Source organism: Manis pentadactyla, chromosome 8 (assembly GCF_030020395.1).
Source record: "Manis pentadactyla isolate mManPen7 chromosome 8, mManPen7.hap1, whole genome shotgun sequence".
Taxonomy (NCBI): Eukaryota; Metazoa; Chordata; class Mammalia; order Pholidota; family Manidae; genus Manis; species Manis pentadactyla.
Window position 1 is genome coordinate 84,835,266 of NC_080026.1, and position 27,652 is coordinate 84,862,917.

Sequence of the window (27,652 nt, forward strand, 5' to 3'; positions counted from 1 at the left end):
AATTTTAAAGGTAACTTTACAAAGATATCCTTTTGCTTGGTATGACTGGTAACTTTTTTGATGAATTTATATTTTAAACTACAGGAGGCTTGCAGTAAAATGAATCCTACAGTGTAATTCTTTTGCAAACGATTATCCAGTACCACAGAGGACTACATTTACTTATTTAAGTCAGTCTGTCTTAAGATTTTCTTAAGGCTGATGTACACCTTATCTAAATTGGGTATTTTGATAGTCTGTAGATGTGCCACTTCTATGGCAGATAAATGATCCTCCCAAATAGGGGTAACTGGGGAGAGAAAGCTGAAGAGAAATGAGTCCTGGGGTAATTCCTTTGACAACCCATTAATGCTGTCATCAGCAGTGTCTGAGTGCATTTTTTATCTAAAGAGGCGATAGCACTTTTCAAAAAGTTTTCTGTGGTCATGAGACTAATCCTGGAACCTAAAAGTCATTTCCAGCTTGACCACGCCACCACACTTTCCACAAAGCCACATCTCGTTTGAGTGGCCCTGGTCAGGGTTCTGAAGGCAACCACAAATTGTGTAGTCTCCGAGTGGGCACTTGTTTGTAAGTATTTATTTTCCGGAGCCCACTCAGGAGCAGAGAGAAGCTATAGGCTGTTAAAGAGGACGGAACAATGAGTCAAAACAACAACGCCTCCCCACTTTTACACTAATGCATAGGGGAAAACCCCAAGACACTAGTGTTTGATTATGAATGGAGATTGCTTTGGGTGAAAGGACCAGTGTTGAGAGGCAAGCAAAGAAAACTTGGATATCCTGGCTTGGTTAAAGCTCTAAAACCCACGGATGACTATTAAATTCCCACCCTACTAGTAAATCTTTCATAAATGATTTCTGCAACAAAAATATTGTTGAAAAGTATTTATTTACACTATAGTCATAAACCATCCATTATTTGAACTTCAGTTAGTGGTTTTGTGTTAGAATAAATCATTGATATTTCCACAGCTATTAAGAGCTAATAACCAAACAAGTCAGCTCCGGTAACATTATTTACATTCTTACCTGCAATTTGACTACAAAGATAACACTTTTAAATCACAAAACAGAGCATACAAAAATATACTTTCTAAAAAAAATTCCAAATATTAATAGGCAGAAATATACAGCCACACTAAACCCAAGGGAGTGATTTTTTTTTTCCTTAGTAAGGCAACCCATTTACATGCAGACCCTGTAACACTGTCTACATCACACAAGGCACCAAGGACACTTCCAACACAATTGCATGCAACCTAGTTTCAGAGAATATATGTACATCCCCCTTTAATAAGTTAACCTCTGACATTTTAAGAGATCATAAATGCTTTACTTTTTTTTCCCAAAGGTTCAGAACTTGGAGAACAGTGCACATCAAAAATACACACAAAATCTGAATTGGATATACACTGAAAAAATAGTCTACGTTTGTCAAACAACTCAAAAAGGAGCAGATATTGCTATGTCCCTCCCATCACATTGCACTTCTGTTCTCTGGGTTTATAATACATATTGCTTAAAGGGTTGAGACAACTAGATAAGCTTCGATTGACTGTTCTAGAGCCACAGAATGCAGTATAAAGGCCATGCTTCACTCACTGGACAGCATCCCCCAAATCAGTCCCAAGCCATAAAGTGCACATCAGTTTTGCTTCTGTCTTTTTGCTGTCCCCACCTGAAGGGATCAGCATCTCCCAACCTACTGCAGAAAAAGTCTCACGCCAACTCTGACATCAAGTCAAAAACCTGTAATGGGTCAAAATAAAAGTGAGGGGAGCAAAACCTAGTCAAACAACCCTTAAAAGCAGGGTCAGGCCTCTGCCCTCTAGGCCTTCACCCAACCGTCTTCTGAGCCACTCCATTTCCTTAGGCTGCTAGTCAACTCAGCCAAAGAGAGACTAAGGTGGGCTAAGTTCTAGAAAAGACCCTCTTCTAAAAGGAAAGGAGGGCAGTGCTAGGCTCTGCCAAGGCCCTTTGCCCAACGAAGGGAAGGATGGGCAGGAAAGAGTGGTAGTGTTTATCGTGCAACTCGAATGGACAAGCGAGCAAAGGGCCTGCGGGGCCTCGTGGAGCTGGAACGTCAGCCTGAGCCTCATTCTCAAGGAGTCCGGGTCCGAGAGGAGCACGGGACAAGGGGCCCTCCACCAACAGTGCCGCTGGTGCTGCCGCACAGGGGCCCCCCCGCCTGCGCACCCCCAGTGCACGAGGCTGTGGAGGCAGCTGGCACCGACGAGGAGGGGGCACTGCTTTTGCGCTCCTTCTGTCTCAGGTGGATCTTGGTGTGGCGCTTCCTCTCGTCACTGCGGGCAAACTTACGGCCGCAGTAGTCACAGGCAAAAGGCTTCTCGCCAGTGTGGGTGCGAATGTGGGTCGTGAGGTGGTCACTGCGGCTGAAGTTGCGCATGCAGATCCGACACTGGAAGGGCTTGTGCCCTGTGTGGATTCGGATGTGCCGTGTCAGCTCGTCAGAGCGGGAGAAACGCCGGTCACAGCCTTCTGCGGGGCACGGATACGGCCTCTCGTGGACTGGCGTCTTGCTAGGCCTGTTGGGGTACTTTCGAGGCCTCAGAATGGGCCGCAGTGGCAGGTGGTGTGGGTTATAGGCGGCCGCAGCCACTGCAGCTGAGCTGCCGCTGGGCAGCCGGGGTCCCTCGCTGCCTCCACTGGCCCCTGGCCCTGTGGACCCAGTAGGGGGTCCCCCCAGGGTAAAGTTGCGGATGGTGGAGAGTGGAGTGAGTGGAGGGGGGACTCGCAAGGAGTCCAGCGGGCAGGGAAAGGGCTTGCGGTCTGGGCCAGCTGTACCATGGAGGTCTCTCTGGCACTGGGACGGGAAAAATCCAGGATAGTCTGGAATCATGGGGAAGAGCCCTGGATCCGTGGCTGGCTTGGGGGACGGGTAAGAAGGAGGTGGTGGGTATGCCAGAGAGGATGAAGCAGAGGTGGTGGCTGCCGACAGAAATGCTGAGGGGTCCTGGTAGATGTCTCCTGCACAGCCAGAGTAAGGAGGAGGCGGTGGTGGTGGAGAGTAGAGATGGTCCAGGTCAGGCTGGGTCTGGGACATGGTGCACACGCCCAGGGGTCCTGTGGCCAGTGGGTTGGGGGAAGCAGAGGTGACGCTGGATGAAGCTGTGGTCGAAGCTGGGGAGGTGACCCCTTGCAGGATGCCTGCACTCACAATATTGATGATGCCTTCTGGATAGCAGCTGGCAGGGTACTGGGGGTCAATGGAGAACTTGCCCATGTAAGTGAAGGTCTGGTTTCGGGGTGCAGAAACAGGAGCAAAGCTGCTAGGATATGGGAGATCCAAGGACCTCTTCTCTCCAGTCATGTCAATGTTGATCATGCCATCTGAGGGAGGGAAAAGGAAGAATGGAGGTGGAGTGATGAGCAGCTACTAAGAATCCCTTCTCATCTCCCCTCACACGGGCCCTTCCTAGCCCAGGATCCTAGCCCTGCAGCACTGGGGCAGAGTCCAACAGGCGGAGAAATTGAGGCCCAGAGACAGTAAGAAGAGGCTAGGCCAAGATCCCACTGTGGCAGCCAGTGACAGTCTGGGACTCAAGCTACCTTCAGGAAAGCAGGATGAGCTTCTCCCAACACCCCCACCCCCAACCCCCAACCCCCACACAGCCATCTGTGGCTCTAGTGCCCATTAAAAACACCCAATAATAGCAACAACAATATTAAAAATTCCCCATCTGCCTGGAACTTCTCTCCCTCTCCTTTGTCTAGGGTTCCCATGGCTGGGGGTTCAGGACAGACACCACCCAGAAGACTGATGCCAGCCAGTGCCGAGAAGGCGCCAGCCCAAGAGGTGAGCCCAAGAAGCAGGTCAGTGATTTCCGGGCTGCTTCCCATCCCGGTGCCTTCTCTCCCTCTCCCGCTGCGCTTCAGCTGACGGATGCTGGAGGGAACCCGGCGCTGAGGTGGATGGAGCCTGTAGGTTTTCTTTCCCTTCCATCCTTCTCAGCCCTACCCGACACCCGCACGCCCCAGCCCAAGGCAAGTGGCGGGGCTTCGAGGAAGGAGCGGGGCCCGTGGGAGACCACTTTCCACCGCATCGCCAAGGAAACCGGCAGCACCGCTGCTCCCGCGGGCCTCGTTCAGCCAAGGGGCCGCCGTCCGCGGCTGCCCGCCCTCCTCCTCTTCCTTGTTCCCGCCCCGCCAACCCCCTCAACTTCGCGGGCGACGCGCAGGTGGGGGCGCTCCTTCTGGCCGCACGGGGAGCGCGCTCAGGGATGTTCTCCGGGTCCACTCTGCCCATCAAGGGGCAGCGGACGCTTTCCTCTGGCGCTTCTCCGCCTCTCGGTTCTTCAGGCGTGCGGCATTTCTCCAAAGCCCCGAACTTTCCCATCACTTTGCCTCAACCTCGGGAGAGGGGAGGCCGGGGTGCAGCCGGCCAAAAGGCCCGCACAAGTCCCGAAGCCTGGTGGGACACCTCTTCTACTCTCCTGCCCGCGCCCACCAGGGGCTGGCCGCGCTGCGGCGCACGCACGCACGCCCGCTCGCTGGCGACCGACCTGGTGCATCTGCCCGTGCGCCCAGTTCTAGCGCGCTGGTTGCTACTCCCGCGAGCTCCTCCTGCACCCCCTTCCAGTCTTCAAAGCCGGTTCAGTCAACACCGTCCACCACGCGCCCTAACCTTCTCATCGAAGTCTTCCACACGCACGGCACCCCACCCGCCACCTCCGAGCTGCGTGGGTCCCGGCCCGCGAAGGGAGCACGCGGCTTACCTCCAGCCACTCCGGTCATCTGGTCAAAGGGGCCTCCCAGTTCGGCATTGGGGAAGATGGTCACCGACGTGGCGGCGAGGTCCTCCACCGGGTAGATGTTGTCAGACAGCTGGTGCACAAAACCACTGAGAGTTACTGGGATTTTGTCTACAGCTTTGGCGGTCATCATTTGCTCCTCGCACAACCTGGAGACCCAACTCCCTCGCTACCTGGAGTGTCACAGAAGCCGTTTTGGAGAGGGATTGGACTGAGCCTACGTTGGTATCTCTTTTTGCCCTCCACACTTAAAAGCAACCACAAAAACAAAAACAAAAAATCCACCAGAAATAAAACTAGCAAACAAGTTGCTGGGTTTTTTTAAGAAATAAGAAAAATGGTTAATTGCCACTGACTCTCTCCTGTGTTCCGGCTGGGAAGCCAGGAGTTGCTGGTGTAGTGTTATTATAACAGTCAGTGTGTCCCCTCGCCGAGCTATTAATCAATTGCAGCTCTCTCGGTTAGACGGAAAGTGTTGCTCTAAGTATTTATGGGCAGGTTCTCAATGCCCGTGACGTCGCTGCCCATATATGGACTGAGGAACAGGGCTGGGCCAGGCAGCATTTGCCGTCACATGGCCGATTTGCATACCGGCTCGGCTGCGCGGGCTCCGCCAGGCTCGCTACCCTCGGCTCACTGCCCGCTGGGATCCGAGGGGGTCTAGGGGTGCAGCCTGAGCCGCAGCCGGGATACAGGGCGCACAGCCCAGCAGGGAGCGGGCGCGCCTGCGGTCCGGCTCCGGCCACCCAGGGAGCGCGAGAGGGTCCGCGCTGCAGCAGTGTCTCTCGGGGCGGGGAGGAATTCCGGTTCTTCGGGACTTTCCAAAAAAGGCGAAGATCCGGTGCTGGCGGCTCCTCCTCCCCAGCCCTTGTTTGGGAACCATTCCGGAAAATTAAACTTCGGAAAGAAACCGAGCGGAGCCGAGACACTACAGTCAAACCCCTACTCACTTTCTTGGCAGCTCAAAACCGCAAGCAAAAGGAGGCAGCGAAGAAAAAAAAAAAAAAAGCTGCATGCATTCACGGAAGCTGACTGCTTTTTTCTGAATTACTTGGTGGAAAGAAGTGGCTGGTGATAAGAGTGAATGCGGTATTGCTTTTTTGGAAAGTCTGTTCTATTTATACAGGAGCGAAAACGGAACAGGTTTGGGGTTGTTTGTTTGTTTAAGTATTTCGAGCACCCTGGGGCTGGGGCGGGGTAGACCCTAGGGGAACAGAATAACTGAGGAGCTTCGAGAGAAATCCTCAACGGGAGACACCCTGCTTCCTCTGCCCGCGCGCTACTGGCCCCCCTTCAGCTGCTGCGCGGAGCGGGCGCCCTTCCCAGCGCGTCTGGGCGGTCGGCTGTGTGGGGGCGTCCAGATGGAAGCTTGGACACTCACCCTGCCCCGCCACACACACGCTTTCTTACACTCACACTCCACTTCCGCTACACACACTCCCGCCCCCGCTGACTTCTTCACACACCCACTCGCACACCTTACGCTACACACCTCCCTGTTGACAGCGCGCCAGTGCGCCCGCCTCGCTACCAGAGTGCCCGGACTTGCTGGACAGGGGGTCCGTCGAAGACTCATCCTCACTCTCACTGCCAATGCCGGCCGTCACCGCTGCCCCGACCCCCGAGAGCCTCCACTCCGGGGGTGCCCCTGCCCGCTCCCGAGCCCTACGCCAGAACACACACAGTAGGAGGAATATTCTTTCTTTCCCTCGCCAACAGCCATCTCCAGGAGCCCAGCCGAGGTCCTGAGTGGTAGTAAACAGCGTCGCTAAAGCCAGTTGCCAAGCCGCCATCACCCCACACACGTTTCCCTTTGCGGGGGGGGCGGGGAAGGAGGGGGAACAGAAACAAAAAACCTGACTCCTAAGGGAACCTTTCTGATTAGTTACCAAAGCAATTTTTAAAAACTTTAGAGGTCCAGATAGCGGCGGGTTCTGGCTCGCTGCACCCCAGCTCCTACCCCCCGTCCCGCCCCAGGCGCTCTCCAGGCCTCGCCGGGCCCCCGCGGGATGCTGGTCCTAGATGCCCAAGCCTGGAGCGCCGCCACCCGCCTGGCCCTTTCCCGCTCCAAAGCCGCCAAGGCCTGGGCCAGAACGTGGGGGCAGCCTGTAGGTCCCAGCCCGGCCCTTTCCCGCCTCTGGCCCGGACGGCCCCAGCCTCGTGGGGCCCGCGCTGGCGAGAGCCACGGCGCCACGCCGTGGGGAAAGCGCGGCGCTGCAGGCGGCTCTCCCTCCGCTCACCTGCCGCGGCGGCCACTGCAGCTAGCCCGCTTCCACCCGGCCCCGTGCGCGGCGGTCAGGACCCCGGTCGGTTGGGCGCGGCCTGTACCCCTCCGCCCCAGGGAATAGCGCCGCTTCTTTCCTGGTACGCCGTAAAATCTGTACTCCCGCGGCCGGCAGTCTTCCCGACTTCAAATGCCCAGAGAAAATTTGGGAAAGTTTCTCGCTCGCGCCGCGCGCTCTTTTCCAATTGAAAATAAGTATAAACGGGAAAAAGAAGGAAATCGCAGCATGGTTGGCACCCTGATAGATACTCCACCCTCGGCAAAAATGTGCAGTCTCCTTTCTTAAAAAAAAAGAAGAAGAAAAAGAAAAGAAAGCCGCATTCTTACCACGTGCGCCAGCCCGCTCCGCCTGTGCTCCGGCGGGTCCCGCGGCCCCCGCGCTGACCACCTGCAAGACGACGCCTCGGAGGGGAGCCCGACTCGCATCTCCAGCCCTGAGTCCGAAAGAAGTGAAGGGGAGCTGAATTATGCAAATGTAGGTTGCGGCAGCAGGACTCGGGTTACGGCCCCCGCCGGCCTCCGAGGTGAGGCACCCACCTCAGCAAGCGCGGGCGAGGCGACTGCTAGCGCTTCGCTCCTCTCCACGCACATGGGCGGGCAGGCGGGCGAGTCTCCGGGGCCGCCCCGCGGCGGGTGCTGTTGGCAACCCCGCCGGCGGCCACCTCCCGCCACCCGGAGGGGGAGCTCCTGGACGCCCGAGTGCCGAGCGAGCCGGGCGCAGAGGACACAACGCAAGCTGGGGCAGCCTGGGCGAGGGAGAAACGCGGGTCTTTGGCTGCTACCCTTCCAGAAGGAGAAGGCTGAGTAGGGTCAGATAGGGCAGGGGACGCCACCGAGGAGAGGCGGGCTTGCCAGGTCCGTCTGAAAGCACGTTGGAGTAAATGGGAGGGACTGACCCTCTAGAATGATTCGGAGCTTTCCAGCATCTCACACCTCCCTTAAGAGCTGCGCCACCTCAAGCCCGCGGTGCGCCGGGGGTGAGTTGGGGGCAGGGGCGACCAACAGCGTCTGGAAGGCTATGCGGGCTCCCAGGAGAGTGCCTGGAGCCAGTGCTGGGAGGCCATCCCTGAAACTCCGCTGTAAACGGTCAGTAGATACTTCTGTAACCCTTTTTTCTTTAACGGTAATAATGGAACAAAGTCTAGGCACACTCACTGCAAGCCAGCCACCCTGTGGATGGATAATAAGTTCAGAAAACTGAAGTTACTTGCCGAAAGTCACGCAGCTGAAAAGTGGTGGTATCCAAACTTGGAACTGGCTCTTCTGACTCCAGGTACAGTGCTCTGGTCGCTACATCACTGGCGCAGAAAAGCCCAGTTCCGGAAAGAAAACGGTTCTTTGAGCATTGGGAGCCTGGCTCAGCACACTACAGAAGAAACAGGTCACTTCTCCAAGTTCATCTCTTTTCTTTGGAATTTCTGAGTTTTGGGGCTCTCCAGATCTATGTTATGAATGGAGTGACCAGATTGGCATAAAGGCAGCATACTAATAGATCCTTTAATTAAAGAGACGCCAACCCCATCGGTATGCTTCCTGGAGGGAAGAAGTGTGAAAAGAAAGAGGTAGAGACATACACAAATTCTAAAGGTGTTAACAGAGTAAGATACAATGCTGGGGAGGAGGTAAGGAAGGGGGTTAGAATGTGGTAGTTGAATACAGAGATGTACTTTAGTCTCTACTTTTAGGCACTCGAACTTATTCAGATCAAAAACTTAACAAATAAATGTCTTTCTTTAAAACAGAGTTGTCAAAATGTCCAAGTAAATGAGCATCTCCAAGATGTATCAGGGTAATTAAAAGAGTAGCAAATTGATGCCAGATTCTGGTTTGCTTTGTCCTGATTCCAGAAAGTAAAAGAGGAAGGAAGCAGAGCAGCCCTTCAGCAGGCTTGCCTCTGCAGGTGGAGGATTAGATAGGGTTGAGGAGGAAAGGAGGCAGCCTGCGGATCCTGCCTGGCTCTCAGAGTCCCCTCTCTGAATGGTTTTCACCCTTTTCCCCCACAATGTGGACTGAGATTCACAATCAACCATGAGGCATATCACAAATAATTTGTCTTGTCAACATTTGCATTTTGTTGTACTAACATTTTGGGGCATGATTATGTGCTATTACTGTTATAAAGTCATTTTTACTCATTTCCATTCTAATACTGCTCCTGGAGTGGGAAACAAAGGAGGGTCAGAATTGCCCTTAACTGTGGACACACACAAGGGTGTGGATCCAGAACTTGAATGGCATAGCATGTGTGAATCTCAGTGAATATCAACCTAATTGCCAACTCTGCCATGCAGCCAAGCCTTTTTTAAAGGTGCCTCTGTGTGCTCAGTAAACTGATAAATGTTTCCCTGTATCAAGTCAACAGATATTTTTTGAGCATCTACTATGTGTCAAGCACTGTGCCAAATCCTGGGCATAAAACCAGGCCTGGTTCCTGCCTCTATAGAGCTTGCAGTCAATTACACAAATACTCAGTTAAAAACAATGACAGTATTTGACCCCAATGAAGGAAAAGGACGAAGGACCCAACTGAATCTAAGAGGCTGAGGAAGGCTTCTCTAAGAGGAAATCTGAAGGATATGGAAGGATGGAGGCAAAGTCAGTGGGTAGCATTCCAGATAGAAAGAGCAAGTGTGGAAAGGCTCCGAAGTGGGAGGAAGCAAAGTGCATTTGTGAAATTAAAGTCCAGAATGGGTGGAAACCTCCAAACCACCTTCCATGCTTAGTACACTGGGGCTAAGGGTAACCAACAGAGACAGCCCCCTTGAAAGTCTCTCCCCCCATCCCCCAAGAGATTTTTAACCTCTACAGTGACTCTCCTTTTTCTCTGTCATTATCTTTTCTGACTAAGGACAATGGCATTATAAGTTTTACATTTCAGATTGTTTTTTTACCACTCAGCTTCTGGAAATGAATAACAACATGCCAACAAGATTTCAGCAAGAGAACATATACAGAAATCCTTACTGACATCAGCATTATGTTTCAGTGGCAGTCTTAATGAAATAATATTCCTTAGTTGTCTATTTCTCAATAAGGAAATGACAGACAATGTGAATTTTGTCCCATTTAAAATGAATAGAGTGAAGAAGTATGGCTTTTCCAGTACAAACACATCATGTCAAGCCTGCAGATCACTTTTCGAATGCTGGCAAAATATAAAAGGTAAACCAATGCATCATTTATCATGATTGTTTAAGACAAGGTACATATCTACCTGGGATCCAGGTTAATAAGTGTTACTCTCAGTCTGCTCATAAAGGTTCAAAGCAAAATCTCCATTCCAAATCATACCTTTTTATGCCTTTAAATTTTAAATCTTTCAGCTTATACATTTAATTGTATGAAAAATAATGTTTGTTGTAACTAAAGAATTCCTGAATTTTTTAATGCACATATCACGGGACTGCTTACATTACTAGGTAACCAGAAGCAATTTCCCATTTTCCAAATAATGACCAGGAGCTTCATTTTTATATTGAGAAAAGGACAGAGCAAGTCAGTGCATCCAGTTGTCAGTTGTTTTGCAGCATTTAAACCAAAAAAGAAATAAATTCAAATATTTCATACATCAATTGAATTATCTTCAAAGAATGGTCAATGTTTCTTGTGGTTAAGATTATGAACTCTGGATGCCCATTTGACCTGGGTTCAAATCCTAGGACCTAGGTTCAAATCCTAACTCTGACACTACTGGGCTTTTTGTTCTTAAGCAAGTCATATAACTTCTCTATGCCTCAGTTTCCTCATCTATAAAGTGGACAAAATTATTTAAATATCTCATATGGTGTATTGAGGATTAAATATAGTAATATATGTAAAGCACATAGTACACTGGTACATAGTATCACTCATTGTCAGCTATTAAATTATTACTACTGATTATTCAATTATTTGGACAGACACAATACACAATATGTGTACTGAGGATTATATATAGTAATATATGTAAAGCACATAGTACACTGGTACATAGTAGCCACTCATTGTCAGCTATTGAATTATTACTACTGATTATTCAATTACTACACTATGTGCTTCTGTGTTCATTGCTTTATTCTTCAAAACCGTCTTGAAGATTAGGGCTTTTTATATACATTTTACAGATGAGAGAAGTAAGGCTCAGAGAGGATACAGAGCTTACCCAAATTCACACAATTTGGAAGTTGCAGAGACAGAATATGAAATCTATTCTCTCAATTGGAAAAGCCCACATCTTTCAAGTACATCATGTGACACATAGCACCCACAGCAGATAAGAGTAGTGTTACTTCAAATATTGATATATAAAATATTTGTGATATTTATTCCCTAATTCTGAGTTCCAGCTTCCTATAAAAATGATGATGGCGTTACCCAGGAAGTTCAGGTTTAGTTTGTAAGGAGAAAAGTGAACCGAGAAAGCAGCAGTTATTTACATGTAATTTATAACAAGCTATATATATACCCTTGTGGAAAATGTCATCTAAACTTGGAAAATCAAGTTCTACATTAATAATAATCTAACTGACATGATACCTTTTTCCCAGAAGATCAAAATGTGCCATGATAATATTATTATTTTCCCAAGGAGGTTTAGAAATGGAACAGAAATTTAAAATTTACAAAGAGTGGGTTAGGGAGTGACCTGCAAAATCTGGAGACAGTGCTCCGTAAGAGACATTTGTGGCCTTAGTGTAACTAAGTGTAGTCTTACTTCATATAACTAACTAGTACAGAGGATGTGCCTTGTGCTGTTGGCTCATATGCTCTATGCCCATACATTTTCAACTCCATTGTAAATTTCCTGAAGACAAGGACCTCAAAATGCTCTTCCTGTCTGTATTTTAGCAAACAGAATTCTGGTTAGGAACCCATATACATCTTCCCAGCAGTAAGAGGGAATAAGGCCTGGCCCATCTGAGATTTTTGCAGGCTCTCTTATCTGAGAGCTCCTAATGAACTAATTCTGGCCAAGCTGTGGCGTGCTATGCCTGATGATTTCTCCAGGAGATGCTGGATTTCAGAACAAGGGCAAGGACCCCAGAAAACATTCTCTGAAGGGATTGTTTTCAGATATGTCCCTTTTTTTAGAGGTTTAAATCATGAAGTTCTGGGCTGCCACTCTGCTCTCAGCACAGCAAGTGCCCCTGATGTGGTAGCAGCCACAGTGAAGACGTTGTACAGATGTCTACCTAGAAGCCAGGTTCAGGCCTCCTCCCCTCCTTGCTGACTCTTTCATCCCATGCACTACTGGTCACAGATGCAGGGGGATGAGAGCATCTGGGAAATGGAAAGGACTCAGGGCAAGGAACCCCAAGACCCCCTTTCCCATTCCACCTCTGCCACTGACTGGTGGTATTATCCTGGGTTGGTGGTTGACACTGGGAGGAACCAACTGTGCTTCCTGCACTCCCATCACTCAATCCTTCAGTAACAGCCTTGGGAGACAGGTTATTCTTTCTTCATATCTGATGATACTTCTTAAGCATATGCCACAAAGATGTAGAGACATCACATTCCCTCATGCCCGCCCAGAATTTTAAATAGCAGCCCCAAAGGCCACAGTGTTAGAAAGAGAGTATGAGTTTTTACTATTTTGAGTGAGGAAGGTGGTGGGGGCAGAGGAAAAGGACTGGATGGATCGAAGGAGAATGTCAGAATCTGGTTTTGGGGGCAGCACTGTGTAGTAGAAAAAGCACTAGATTAGGAATCAGGCTCAGAGGTGTCTCTCCATAATAATAATAATGTCTTTAAAAATAATAATGCTAATATTTATTGAACATTTAAGGGTACTAAGGACTCTGCTGACTTTGTTGCCTTATCTCTTAAGTCTACCAACCATCCCATGAAGCAGATATCATTACTATTTTCACTTTACAGATGAGGAAACTGAGTCACCAAAGCCCAAGCCATGGAGCTACCTAAGTGGAAGTGCCAAGATGTGAACCCAAGCAATCTGACTCTGTTGCCTGTGCTCCCAGTACCTTCCCTAGCCTGTGAAACCAGACAAGCCACTTAACCTCTCTAAGCCTCATTTTCTTCATCTTTACAATGGGGTTGGGCATGTCTCCTTCAACTGCTCTTGGCCAGAATATCATGGTGAATCAAAGAAACAGGATCAAGAATACATTCTGAAAAGCAGAGTACCATCTGCAGGTCTGGTCACTATCTCCCAGAGCCTTTGTTTGGGTTGCAGGACTTTCAGCACAGAAGTGGATGCGGACTGGGATAAGACAGGAGGCAATGTTTATGATTCGAGATCAGGGACAAGACATCCATGATTGAACTTTCTAGCCTGTTTGCTTGCTGACCAATCCGAAGGCCCTTCACAGTGGCTTTTTATCCCCCCACCCACTGAGGATGCTCCAGATCTGTGTACTGCTCTTGGTTCTGAGACGGGGTTGGGGAAGGTACCCAGGGGGACTGGGAGCCTTTGGAATGAGTCTTTGGCAGGTCTGTTTTTTCCTGGTGCTAATAACAATCCTAGACACATGTTCACTCCTTCTTGGATCCTAATAATTAGCTAGAATGCATCTTTCTGCTCAAGGGCTGTTGTGCCTGAGAAAATATTGTGATCGCCATTGATAATAGAACAGTTTCAATCAATGGCCTTGTGAGAGCACAATCAGAGCCTCCCCAGAGACCTGGCACCTCCCAGCATTTTAGAATTAGAAAGTTTGCTTTTTAAAAATATGATTATTTAGGATACAGACTGTGGAAACTCCAGAGAAAGGAAAACTAGATCCTTTCTTTTTTTCTGTTTGTATTTTATAAACAAGAGACACCAAAGACATGACTGAAATGACCATTTTAGCGTCTTCTGTTTTGTTCTGTTGATCAGAAATTTAGAGACGGACAATGTATTAACAAGACACTTATTTTCTTGCTTTTCCTGCGTTTCAGGCTTTCCATCACAAAGCTGTTTCATGTAATGGCAACTTGAGTGGAATGTAACAACAAAAAAAATGGAAAATGGTATCTGGAAGCCCAATATGTATATCTGTATTAGGTAAAAGCTGTTGGTTTCAGTGGAACTGGAGTGGGCTTGACTCCTTCCACTCCATGCAAATTCCCCAGGATCTAACATCCACTGCTGTGACTTATGGAGCCAGTCCACAACATGCTAGGGCTGGGGCTACTTCGCTAGGTGAACGAGAGAGCAAGTGAAACATAGACGTGGGCCTGTCTCACTTCCAAATGCTGGGACAAGCTTGCGGTGTTTGTTAATCTATATGCCAGGTACTGTGTGAGATGCTTGAGATGCATCAGTAAATATGACTCCTTGTCTTCATGTAGCTTATAACCTGGAAGTTCTTGTGTTTTTAATTCCAAGAACCAAAAGAGAGAAAAACTCAGTTTGTAATACCTTCCCTTGTCTTTAGCCAGAATCACATTTAAGCCACCCAAACTCAGGTACAAATCTCTCATAAGGCCTTTAGAGAAAGAATATCAAACTTGCTTTGGTAACATATTCTAGTGTTTAACACACTTATAAGACATTCTTCAGAGATGGAAAGCACCCCCTTTATATTCTGCATTTTATTTTGTTTTCTCCTCAGGAAAAATGAAAGTAGTCATGAAGTTCAGAGTAAGAACCAGTCATAAGCTGGAATATATAGTCCTTACCCTTTTCTGTTTAACACAGAAAAATTTGAGTTCCTGTAGCCTGCTCTCAGAACTTTGCCTTTTGATCCTTTCACCATCCATGTCAACTCTTTGATGAGCTTCCTAATTTCCCACACTTCCCAGTGCATGTAAAGCCTCATAAGACATTTTATGTGCCACACCACCCTTTCCAAGTCCTTTCACACCTTTGAGACTTGAAATATAACCCCGTGATGGTGGCAAGGCCACGGTCGCCTTCCCCACTGCCCGCAGAAGCCAGGTGAGACCCAGAGAGGCCAAGTTACTTACCTAAGTTCACAGAGCTAGTAAGGAGGCAGAGCCAGCATTCCCAGACAGGTCACCAGGTGCTGATGTTGAGACCTCTGTGTAGTTCTAGCTTCACTCATTGGTTGGGAAGCCTCACGCATGTGAAAGCTTGTGACATCCCTAACACGCTTGGATGGCTGGTGGCCAGTTAATATTTAGGTCATATGATTGCTTCCATAGGTGTGCGCAGGCCCTGTTCTGCACCCTCGTGTCATCTTACCCCCAACAGGAAAGACTGGAAGCATACTTCAACAGTAACAACTGACCAACCAGATTCTAGCCTTCCAGGTCATCAAAGGTGGTTCAAGGCCACCAGCCCCAAGTCCATCCTTATGGTCCTCATTTGTCCCATTTCTGTGAGGCTAGCACTGACTCACTGGTCACCGCCCTCCGGGTTATCAGTCTGTGGTGCAATCAGAAGATACTCGTGTGTGGGGTAGCTGCAATGTGGTTGGGTCTACCCTACTGGGATGACCAGCCTGACCAGGGGGTGGAGACAAATTCATCAGCTTCATCAACAGAAGGCCTTGATGGATTTGTTTTATCTAAACTTAGCTAACCTATGTCACAGTCTGCTCAAAGATGGTCACCATAGTATTTTCAGGTGAAATCTTTTGTGATTATGGCTAACATTTGGCCAATTTTAACTTGTTTCTCTAATGGGTAACACACCTCCCCCCATTTCATTCCTGCCCAGAGGGTTGCTAGAGGATGATTAATACAATGGAAGAAGGTGACGTGCAGACCCAAGAACCGGCCAGGAATTGTGCTGGTCCATCTTCAGATCTGACTCATCAGAATCCCAGTCCCAATAATCTGTATTGAAATAGCACCAACAAAGAAAATAACCTTTTAAAAAGTTAAATTTGTTGCTGAGCTGACTGCCAATTACAGTTTTAAAAATCCACACTCCTTACCATGGCCTACAAGTCTTTACATGCCCTGGCTTACCCCTCTCCTCCACCAACAACTCTGTCCTCTTTCTCCCTGATTACTTAACTATCTCAAGCTCATTCCCATCCCAGAGCCCGTGTGCTCAGTACTCCCTTTGTCTACAATGGATCCTGCCCCAACCCTTTAATCATCCCCAGGCTAGTCCTTCTGCAATAGACCAAATGTTTGTGTTACCCCCAAATTCATTTGTTGAACTCTAATGCCCAGTGTGATGTATTTGGAAGTGGGACCTTTGGGAGGGGATTAGGTCATGAGGGTGGTGTCTTCAAAAATGAGATTACTGCCCATATAAAAGAGGCTCCAGAGAGCTCCCTTGCCTCTTCCACCATGTGAGGACACAGTGAAAAGACAGCCATCTGTGAACCAGAAAATGGGTTCTCACCAGACCCTGAATCTGCTAGCATCTTGACTGTGGACTTCACAGCTTCCAGAACTGTGAAAAATAAATTTCTTTTGTTTATTAGCTACCCAGTTTATGGTATGATGTTATAGCTGCCCAAGCAGACACTTTCTCATTCAGCTCTGAGCACAAGCCTTCCCTTCCCAACCCTCCTCACTCCTCCCTCATTACTCTGTCCATTTCTGTGCACTGTTCTTGGTGCTTGGCATACATGAGGGTAAGGCCCATAGCCACCTTAACCATCACTGTATGCAAACCCCAAGAATAGTGCTAACATAGAGGAGTATGCAGTAAACATTTGCTGAATGAATGGAATGCATGAGAAATGGTCAGCCCGGTTTGGGCTCCACTGCCTTAATAAGGTTCCTTTCCCTCCCTGGCTCCCAGTTCCCTATTTTTAAAATAGAAGTATTAGTTTATGTAGCATCTAAGGCCCCAATACAGCTTTGGCAGCCTATGAGCTGGCCCTGAGGACCCGTGGGGAGTCCAACGGGCGGCAACCTGAGCATCACCCCAAGCTGCTCTATGCTTTTGTAAATAATGGTAGCATCTGGAGTCACAATAAAGCAAAACAGATTAGCGCCATGGAAGAGGCCTCTGTCCTTCCAAAGAGAAACAACTCAGGCTTTGCTTTTTCCTAGGAAGAGGTCAGATAATTCTGATAGGAATTGTTGTCTACAAAATCTCATTGATTGAATCTTGTTTCCTTGCTCGTGCTAAGGCATTTGCAAACAAATGTAGCAAATCAATTTCCAGACATATACTTGAGTTATGCTTAGAAGGTAGACTTAACTGAATCTGAAAATCCAGGGGTCTCTTTTTACATTTATAAATAAAGTGATTTATTGTTTTTCAATCTTTAGGTAAGACCCAAGGATTCCATTAATTCTTTGAAAGGGATGTTCCACTTAAAATGATACAGAATATAATGGAAAAGAGACAGTTAGTAAAAGGAAAAGAAATGATTTTTCTACCTAATTAGAGTACAGACACCTAAAGTAATTTGTATTCTTTGGTCTAAGGCATTTAGGGCTGCATATCGTTTTTGAATGAATTCTGCTAAATTTCAGTAAATACCATTGTTATCAAATTTGGCTTTGAATACACTAATAGCACTTCTGTAGGCTTATTTTAATTTCAATGATGTATTTTAATTTAGGCTATAGAAATGAAACTACAATTTATATAATTTTTAGAAAATCAAAAATAAGTTGACCAAGAATAGGTTGGCTTAATTGGGGCCTGGTTGTTTAAAAACACACACAAATCTATGTGTGAGGTAAAGAGAAAATGGATGTACAAAGAAAGAAGTCAATTTTTTTATTGTCATGTTCCAAAAGAATAATAGATTTCACATGTAAATTGTAACTGACAGTTATATCAATGTCACCTGGTAGAATTGGGGGGCCAGTGCTGAAAAAATAATCCACTAAGTATTTTGGAGGCCTAGCAGGTGGTAGGCCCCTTGCCAGAGGTTATAGGGAATGAAAGATGAATCAGACAGAGTCTCTGCCTCTTGGAACCAGTAGTCCAAGAAAGAGGTAAGGCAAGTGCATAAATAAATAGAATACATGAAAGGCACTATCAGAAATGTTCAAAAATGTTGTTATGGGGTCCCAAGAAGGGGGAGACCTATCACAGGTATGGTAGGTGGGAATCAGATAAGGCAAAGCACATTAAGGTTACTCATTTTTCAGATTCAGCTGGAGCCATGTCAGTCATAGATCAGTACCCCTCTCTACCTTGCACCTAATACAGTGGCATGGCTGTGGGAAATGACCAATAAACATTGATAAATTAACTAATTTGTTGATATGCAATAAAAGACAAAGGAACCATATTCCAAATGTATGCAATAGCAGCCAATTGGTGGAATTAATGGATCCCGGGGACTTACTTGAAGACTGGTAAAAAAATGTTTGGCTACATAGTTGCAAATGCACAAATGTACGTTCTGTATGTACTTATCACCTTTTGTTTTCTGGGCAAACATTATTGAACCCAGTCAAGAAAGAAGAAATACACATTTTTGTGCAACCTACTCAAAAATGAAGGAGGCTACATTCAGAAGCAGCTAAATGTTCTTTTTCCATCAAAATGCTCTGATAATTATTTCACATACACCTCACCAAAAAGTGGTTATGTGACTCTGTGAAGGGAGAAGTTGGGCCCCAAGTTGTGCCAGCTTGGTTTTATATAATAGGCAGAAATGAAAGTTCAGCCTTGTGCAGAGGGCTGTCAGTCTAGAGGACCCTTCAGGATATGGCAGGTTCCTAAACAGAGAATTTCCCCACCCACCTTAAGCCCTTGCCCCTGGCCCCTTCACAGTTGCTCCGCCATTGACTGATAAACTTAGGTCTGGGTGCTCTGTGCAGGCAGCTCCTCTGGCATCCAAGGCCCCTGCTAGAAATGAACCATGAGAAACAATCAGCCTGTGAATTTTAGTTTGTCACCTCTTCTTGCACCTCCACAGGGCTCCTGGAACTGAGAACTCACTTGAGCTACAGTCACTAAGTTTGCAGAGCCGGGGAAAGCCCATTTCGTAGCGGGTGTCCCTTTGCATTAGACTGGGGTGCCAGAAATCAGGAACTGGGGGCACACACAGGGCCTTAGCACCTACTCTGCCCCTGCCTTGTACGTAGCTTCTCCCTTAGTGAGAACCTGGGGAAGTCTACAATGAAAGTCTCTTGATAAGGCAGTTGATAGGAAAGACAGAAACCTGTGCCTGGCTCTGGCCCACAAAGTTTCTACTTGGAGTAGATTTTCAGAACAGAAAATTGATTATTTAAACTTCCATGAATTAAAAAAAAAGAATGGACTTCAGTTGGTTCTGTCTCAGTGATTTTAATTAACTTTCAGAAATCTACAGCAATAATTGTTACCTATGATGCTATTACAGATAAAATGTGATGGGCATAGATAAAATTAAATGTTAATTGGTATAATTACCCACTTAATATTTTAAGATTTGTTATCTGTATTTCTCTGCTTTTAGTTTATTATATACTGCAGTTCAATATGAAGTTTTTTTTTTTAAAGAACTTTCTCTTCATCTCCACTAAGTTATTTTTCACTTTGACTTCTCTAGTTATTAGTCAGAGATATAATAATAATTTTTCTTAAAGTGCAGGCTGCAACTGAGAATTTCCAAATTTCAGTGACTCATCTCTGGAGCAGTTAAGTCATTTATCCCCAAACCTCAGACTCAGACGTTGTGCCAGGAAGGGGATTCAGGATTCCCCATCCTTGTCACCAAGCATCAGTACCATAACCACGTGGGATGGCTGTCATTGGCCAGTCAGTGTGAGCTGCTGTAGTGCCTGCAAGAAGGCCTTGGAGAAGGTCTATAATTTTCATTTCCCTCTAACCAGTAGCTCACATGGTTACTATGTCAGCATCATTGGACACATCATGCTGCAAACTTATGTCCTATTGCCTAACAGTGTGGCTCAGTGCTAATCTTTCAAACTTCAGTCATTTTTATTCTGCACTATTATTCACTTTATACTTTTCTTTAAATGACTTAATGAATAAGTATATTTTTAAAGGAAAACTTTATATTACTACTGCAAAGTAGAAACCTGTATCATTTGACAAAATAAAAATTAATCATAAGATTAAACACATTGGAGTTTCCAGCCAACCCAGTGAAGTGGCTGCTGATGCTCAGATTCTGGAATAAAAAAGATCAAATGTGGGGAAACTAGCTCACTGTTTAAGAGCAAAGGCTGAGACAAACTCTCACTACCATTTTATATAATGTGTATAAAAAAAAATTGACCCCTGTCTGAGGTTATGGCTCAAAGAAGTGTGTAAAGATAGACACAGCCTTATGAATAGGACTTCAACCATGCCACCAGCTGACTAGTGTATCTGATGTGTGAATGAAATAACAATAGGAACAAAGAAAAAAAACTGATTAGAAATCTTGGAAATAGAAAATATGCTAGTGGAAGTAATAAAACAACTTAATAAAATAAAAATCAGGGCTAGAGATATTCAGAGAGAGTATTATTAAATGGGAACATATTACTGAAGATTCACTAGAACATGACACAGAAAAAATGTGAAGATGAGGTAGAAAAGGAAGAAACAAAAAGCAAAAAGAAAGCTCACCTCTTCAGTGAACTTTTTGTAAGTTCCAAGACAAGAAAGAAAAGAATTGTGGAAAAGCATTATATGAAGAGAGAATACTTGCAAATTTTAGCATGATGACCTAAGGTTGAAAGTGTGTTGTAAAACGCCATTCACACACAGCTCTTTGGCTTACACTACCATTCTCCACCAAAAGGAGCCAGAGCTCCTTAGAAATGGCTGATTCAGGGCCTGGGGCAGGAAATACACGAGATGAGCCTGAAGTATCTTGTATTTCCCAAAAGTAAGATAATAATAGGCTAAACAAACAAAATACATTGTGGGAGGTACGTCAAAGAGATACAGGAGCCAACTGAAAGAGCTCCTAAGGACCAAAGCTGAAACAGCTTGAACAACAAAATAAAATATTGAGCTATAACCCAAAGAATACAAATACCATGAGTCCATACTGATATAAATAAATAAGGAGATGGAGGAGAATAGACAAATCTCCTATGCCAAAAATTCTAAATAACTTACGTAGATACTTTGCCCTTGAGGAGGAGACTCAGAAATCCTTATTACTTAAGCATGGGTTTCACAGAGTGACTACCTCACAAGGAGAACCGTATGGAAAGGGAGGGGAAAAAACAATAACTTCATAGGGAGAAACCTGACCAACATTACCTCAAGTCAGGTGATCAAGGTTAATATCAACAGTAATAAGTCATACTGAGAGTATGTACCCTCACTATGATGTGATGAGAATGGCCCTCCACTGAGTGATCTTCCAAAAAACACATTATTCCAGGATAATTATGGGGAAAACATTAGACAAATCCCCTTTTGAGATACATTCTATAAAATTCCTGACCAGTAATCTTCAAAATTATGGAGGTCATCAAAAATGAGAAAAGCCGAAGAAACTGTCACAACCAAAAGGAACCTAAGGAGACATAAGAGAGCATGTAATGTGCTATCCTGGTGCAGAGAAAAAAGGGCATTAGGGAAACTTGAGAGAATAGCCATATAGTTTGGACTTTAGTTAATAATAATGTAGCAACACTGTTCATTAACTGGGGACAAATGTACCATAATAATGCAAGATATTCATAATTGAGGAAACTGAGTGTGGGGTATTTGGAAACTCTGTACCATCTTCTCAATAACTCTATACATAGAAAACTGTCCTAAAATTAAGTTTCTTGTTTTTAAAAGTGCAAGTGACCAAGCAAGGCTAAACAGAGACTCACTGGAATTGGAATAAAATATAGAACATCAAGGATAATGAGACCATTCTAACAGCAGCCAGACTAAAAAGACAGTTTACCTACAACTATAACTAAGGTACAGTTAAACTTATTTAATCAGCAGTAATAGAAGCCACATAACTGTGGAGATAAATCATAAAAGCACTGAGAGAAAACAAAATAACAGTCAACTTAGAGTTTTATACCCATATAAACCATTATCAAAGGCAAAATGAAGCCATTTTCAACATAATATTTACTATTTACATATCTTAATTAAACTAACAAAAGATGCACATGAAGAAAGATAATTTTGAAGAATAATTTAGTTGGAGGTGGAGGATCTATACTTCCAGATTTCAAAATTTATTATAAAATTGCTCTATGTTAAAAAAAAAAGATGAATTTTTATACCAGAATACACCTCAAGTTCAAAGTCTCAGTATTGCTGGAAGGCCAATGGAACAGATTAGGATCTAAAAACACCCACATATATATGGTCACCTGAATTATGACAAAAGTTCACTGCAATGTGACCGAAAATAATGGTCTTCAATCAGCAGTGCTAGATCAATTAGCTCTCCATATGTCAAAAAGGAACCTTGGCCTTACTTCATACCATATACAAAGATCAATTCAAATAGATCATAGAACAAAATGTGAAGGGAAAATCAAAAACAATGAGCAATTTTTTAATGATCCTGGAGTGGGAACAAGATTCTTAAATAGCATATAAAAGTACTAACCACAAAAGACAATACTGATTATTTAGACTCCATTAAAAAGTAAAACTTGTGCTTATCACAGATACTTTAAAAGAATGAAAAGGCAAGCCACAAAGTAGAAGATATTTGTCATAAAGATATCCAACAAAAGACTTGTGTACAAAATAAATTTTTTAAAAACTGTTACAAACCAATGTTTAAAAGGTGACCTGATTTAAAAATGGCCAAATTCTTGAGCAAGTGCTTCACAAAATATTATGTTTATGGTAAACAAACTTAAAAAACAATTTCAATATCCGTAGTCATCAGGGAAATGCTAATTAAAACCACTGTATATCACTACATATGTGCCAAAATAGCTACCATTTTTAAAACTGAAGATAGCAAAAATTGGTGAAGATGTGGAGCAGCTGGAACTATTACTTACTCCTGGTGGGAAGTTGATACCATTTTGGAAAACTGGCAGTATCTTCTAATACTGAAGATTAAACTGCTATAAGAGTTGGCAGTTAACTTCTCAGGTATTAAGCTGACAGACATAAGTACATATCTACACCAAAAGACCTGTACTAGAATATAACCAGCAGCATTTTCTATAAGAGCCAAAAAACTGGAAACAATCCAAATATCCTTCAGAAGAAGACTGGACAAATAAATTATAGCATTTGCAAACAATGCACAACTAGCCAGCAATCAAAAACCATTTACAATAATGCAGAAAAATTTCACAGACATAATGTTGAGTGAAAGAAGACAGGCATATATGAGTGAGTGCATGATTGACTTTATATAAACTTCCCAAAACAGCCCAAACTCACACATGATGATTGAGATCAGAATAGTGGTGATTTTTTGTGTTGAGGGCAATGTCTGGGAGGGACACAACAGAGGCTCCCAAGGTGCTAGTCATGTTCCTGATCTTGGTGGTGCCCATCACTTGGGAAAAATTAACTGAGCTATAAACTGAAGATTTAAGCACTTTATGTACGTTATACTTAAATAAAACTGATCCATAGCCTCCAACCTGGCAAAGGAGGAAAAGTAATACAGAAAGTGTAATGAATTCAATAGAGATCAATGGAGCTAAAAAGAGAAAAGAAAATGTATAATTAACAGCACACCCAAAGTACGTGACAGAAATAAGTCTGTATGAGTCAAAACCTGCCATATCTATAAGTAGATTAAATTCCTGGTTAGATGTTAGAGATGATAAAAGATTTTTCAAAAAATACAAAATCTAGCTAAACACTGCTTGTAAGAGTCCACCTAAAAGCAGAATCTATATTAAAGTTTAATTAAAGTGATAAACACATTTGATAAAGCTATGTGATGGGTATGTGGGTATTTTATTATTCTTTATATTCTTATGTATGGTTGAGAAAAGGAAAATGTATCTGTTAATTGGAAACAAAACAAACTTTCACATTGAAACTGGGTCCTGTTGCTTATTGAAGGCTTTGAGCTTGAGGCCTACTCCACTATAAAGAAAGATTAGCAAACACAACTGGCACAGAGATGTTCCTTTGATCCAACCAAATGGATAAAGATAATTTAAAAGGAAATACTTTTCTCACTCTGCAGAAAACTGTTACCATCTAAAGTCATGTTACCCAGCATGGTAGGGGAAGCCCACACTAAGGGACCCTGAAGCCACAGGGACCGGAATCCAGACCCCAACACACACCACCCTATTTTCCCATCTGTAAAATAAAGACTAAATCAATCTTGCTAGCTCTTACAAGAATGAGAAGAAATGGCTTTTGTGATGTGCTTGGAGCACACAGTTGCCAATCCATGGCAACTGCTAATCAGCTCAGTCTTTTTATTATGTTTTACTGTAAGTTTAGAGTTTTTAATCAGTAATCACCCCTCTGCCCCATCCAAGGCTCTCAGCCAAGGGCACAGTATGACTTAGAAACTCAAAGAACAACTGGGTTACCGCAAGCTTGACATTTGCATGCTAGTAGGTCCTTTGTAGAATAATTTCTTCCTTTATACTTTATGGAGTTGATAGGACACTTTCACAGTGAATAGACATGGAAGGCTTTAGAAAGTTAAAAGCACCTTCCTAACAAAGGAAGTGTTAGTCCTATGATGAATACCATCGAGGGTGTTAAATAAATGGCAACATTGTTCTTCTACATGTTTATAAGAAACAGATAAGGCTATCTGTTCAATGATAAACCATGTTTTTTGCTTACTTCTGAAGCATACCATGCTCTTCTGGATAAGTATGGCTGCTTTCCTTACCACCACCTCCAGAGCGAGTCAGGAGACTTCCTGTGTGCTCCCATGGCTGGGGTACTACGTTGACACACTTGTCCATTTTTCTTTTTTTCCCAACATACAGTAAGCCTCTTAAAGACAAGACCTTTGTCATTCCTGCTGTAGTGTTCCTCACACCCTGCCCAGTACCACAGCCAACCCTCAAAAATGGAGCCCAATTCATGGTTCTGTGACTTAGTAAATTGTATTTGTGCCTGTTTCCTCATCTGTAAAATGAAGTTTAAAATGGTCTTAGGGTTGTATTATTAAAGACTAAATGGAGTAACTCATGCAACATGTGATAACTTAGCACAGTGCTTGGCTCTTAGCATTATGTAGGTGTTAGCTTTTATTATTGCTGTCATATTTAACCCTGAGGGAGAAAAAAGAACAACATTTATTGCATTGTCACTTGTTACTTTCTGTGCTGACTCTCATTCCTCACAACTCTATGAAATGGGACTTATCATTCTCATTTTGCAGATGAGAAAAGCAAAACTCAGATAAGTCACAGGCTTACAGATTGTCACACAGGTAGTAAATAGCTGCATCCAGGTCTGTCTCTACCATACTTATAGTGTTAGAGTATAAGTATATATGGAAGGGGGGAAGAAGTATTGATTCACCTTGGATTGAAGGAGCATCTACCTAAGACAGCCCAAAGGGAAATGCTAGTCCCTGAACTCACGCTCCCAATTCCAAACAAAGGTAAGATTTAATGACTGCAGAAAAAGCAAGAGGTAGAAGAAAGCCTGCTTAGCTCTATTGAATGCAACATATCCCCAATTTTTTTTAACATGGGATCCTTTTTTTCAGGACTCATCTAATACTGTGTTGAACTAGTTTTACATGGAATAAAAACTGGGAAAGACTCAGTCTGCAAAAACCTAAAATTCAATCTGATACTTCTATGGGAGACCTTGTTTACTAAGAGCTGACAATGGTGGCCAAGGGCCCTCTGCAATCCCCAGATACATATGGCTTATCTTGCCCCGTATTGTAATTCTTTTGTTAGATTAGTTTTTCATATTCAAAACATTCCTATAAAATTTTAGATCTCTAGCTTCCCCTAAAGTATCAGCAGATACACCAGCAAAAGATCCACATCCCCATGCAGCAACAGTAGGCTAGAATTGAGAGACTTCTCCCCTCTTAAAAAAAAAACATGTTTAAGTGCCTTCCATTTTGCCACAGACCTCACCATGTCCTGTTAATGTTCTGTTGTCTATCCAGTCTGCTTTATTCATTTCGTTATCTTCCTGGTCCCTGTTGGACCTTTGCATTTATGACATTGCTCTAAGTGCTAGGAGAAAGAGTGACTTCATGAAAAGCTTTTGGGAGGTCTTGAAACTGACTTACATCACATCTGAACTCTTACCAACTTCAGTGTGAGATGAAAAATATATAGCAAACATTCACTAAGATTCTACAATGAATTGGTTAACTTACCAGGCTCTTGTGAGAAAAAGCACAAAGAAAGATATAACAAAGAAAAGATAACAGATCCTAGGCTGATAGGGAAGACAGACAGATAAAAACTTGCAATACAATGTGATAACTGCTCTGAAAGTGGCATAGCTAAAGTGGAGTAGATGAAGTGGTATAGGTATAGCTTTCCCTAGGGGAAGCCCACCAAGGCTTCCAGAAGCATGATACATAAGTTGTAACTTGAAGTTCATCAGGTAAAGGAGAAAAGGAAGTAGAATCCAGAACAGTGGAACATGACGTGTGAGATTCATGGTGAAGGACATCCCAGTGTGACTGAGAAGTTATAGGTTGTTTGGTAGGGCTGGTAAGCAGAGACTGCAGGGTGGAGTACTTGGAGATACAAGCAAAAGGTGAGTTGAAGCAAGACTGGCCAGGTCTTTCACTCCATGCTAAAGGGTTTAAGCTTTAACCTACAGACCAGTGCTCTTCCATCTTTTTTCAATTAGGCACACCTATTACTTAAATATTTGTAAGTCCATACTACCAAAAAATGTGTTATTTATTTATAAATGATATAAACACAGTAACAGGATCACTAACACCCAAGGCACAAACATAGATTTAGGATGGCATTCTTACTAAATTCAACATGAATTCGTATATCAAATAGTCTTTGTTTAAAAACACAGAAAGGTAATTGTTGTAGAAGGTAGAAGTTATAAACAGTAGTGAAAAATCATATTTAGTACTTAACATCAGCTACTCTTTTCAAAGTATAAATGATTAAGGACCTAAAAACATTTTCAGATATTAAATGTAGTTAACTACTGAAGGGTCACAATTAATATGTTATAATAGTTAATAATGCCCAGGTTTTTCCAACACCAAACCATATGTTTAGGTCAGGGGTTCCTACCTAAACTATAATAAATGTTCATCCTGTTGAACAAACATGAAAAGACATCTCTTTTCCCTTAGAAATTCAACAAAAGTCTTCATTTGCCTAAAGAATTAACAGTTAAAGCTGAACAATAATATAATAGCAAACATTTATTAAACACTAAAACTGTGCCAGACATCATCATAAGCAGCCTACATACATTAGCTCATTTGATTCTCCCCCAAATCTTAAGAATTGCTATTAGTGTCCTTGCCTTACCAAAAGGAAACTGAGGCACAGAGATATTAAGGGTCCAAGGTCACAGAGTTTGTAAGAGGGGATCCTGCATATGAACTCAGGCAACTGCATACCAAAGTCTGTGCTCCTAGGTACTCTAGTACAAGAATGCCCATCCATAAATTGTTTAAAATAGAGGAAAACTAAATATAAATTCCATAAACTATGGTAGATTTCCAGTATGGAGTCATACATTCCCACTAAAAACATTCTTTCTCAGAAAAATTTAATGACATAGGAAATGTTTATGAACTATCAAACAGAAAGCTAAATATGATAAACGACATTTATTGAGTGATTACTGTGTTCCAGATTCATTCCAAATGATTTGTAATGGGGTATCTCAATTACCTGCTAATTTCATGTGATACACACTTTTTCATTCCTGTTTTACAGATAAGATAAAACTT

At 44.0% G+C, this 27,652-nt stretch overlaps 1 protein-coding gene and 1 long non-coding RNA gene across 3 annotated transcripts; one reads left to right on the plus strand and one right to left on the minus strand.

Moving 5' to 3' along the window:
- Window positions 1-855: 855 nt before the first annotated feature.
- On the minus strand, window positions 856-7,616 carry EGR2 (early growth response 2). Of its 2 annotated transcripts, XM_057505899.1 has the most exons (4): window positions 7,596-7,616; window positions 7,386-7,492; window positions 4,739-4,847; window positions 856-3,353 (listed from the first exon to the last, which is right to left on the minus strand). In XM_057505899.1, exons 2-4 carry the CDS (start codon window positions 7,482-7,484, stop codon window positions 2,104-2,106), a joined length of 1,458 nt encoding a protein of 485 aa, XP_057361882.1. In that variant the 5' UTR covers window positions 7,485-7,492; window positions 7,596-7,616; the 3' UTR covers window positions 856-2,103. The 2 variants fall into 2 exon arrangements, with proteins under 2 accessions (XP_057361882.1, XP_036751008.2); XM_036895113.2 differs by lacking the exons at window positions 7,386-7,492; window positions 7,596-7,616 and adding an exon at window positions 4,948-5,314.
- On the plus strand, window positions 7,500-22,128 carry LOC130684583 (uncharacterized). The gene is made up of 4 exons (XR_008998915.1): window positions 7,500-8,144; window positions 10,138-10,220; window positions 11,162-11,316; window positions 12,918-22,128. It is a non-coding gene; the product is annotated as an uncharacterized LOC130684583 (long non-coding RNA).
- Window positions 22,129-27,652: the final 5,524 nt, after the last annotated feature.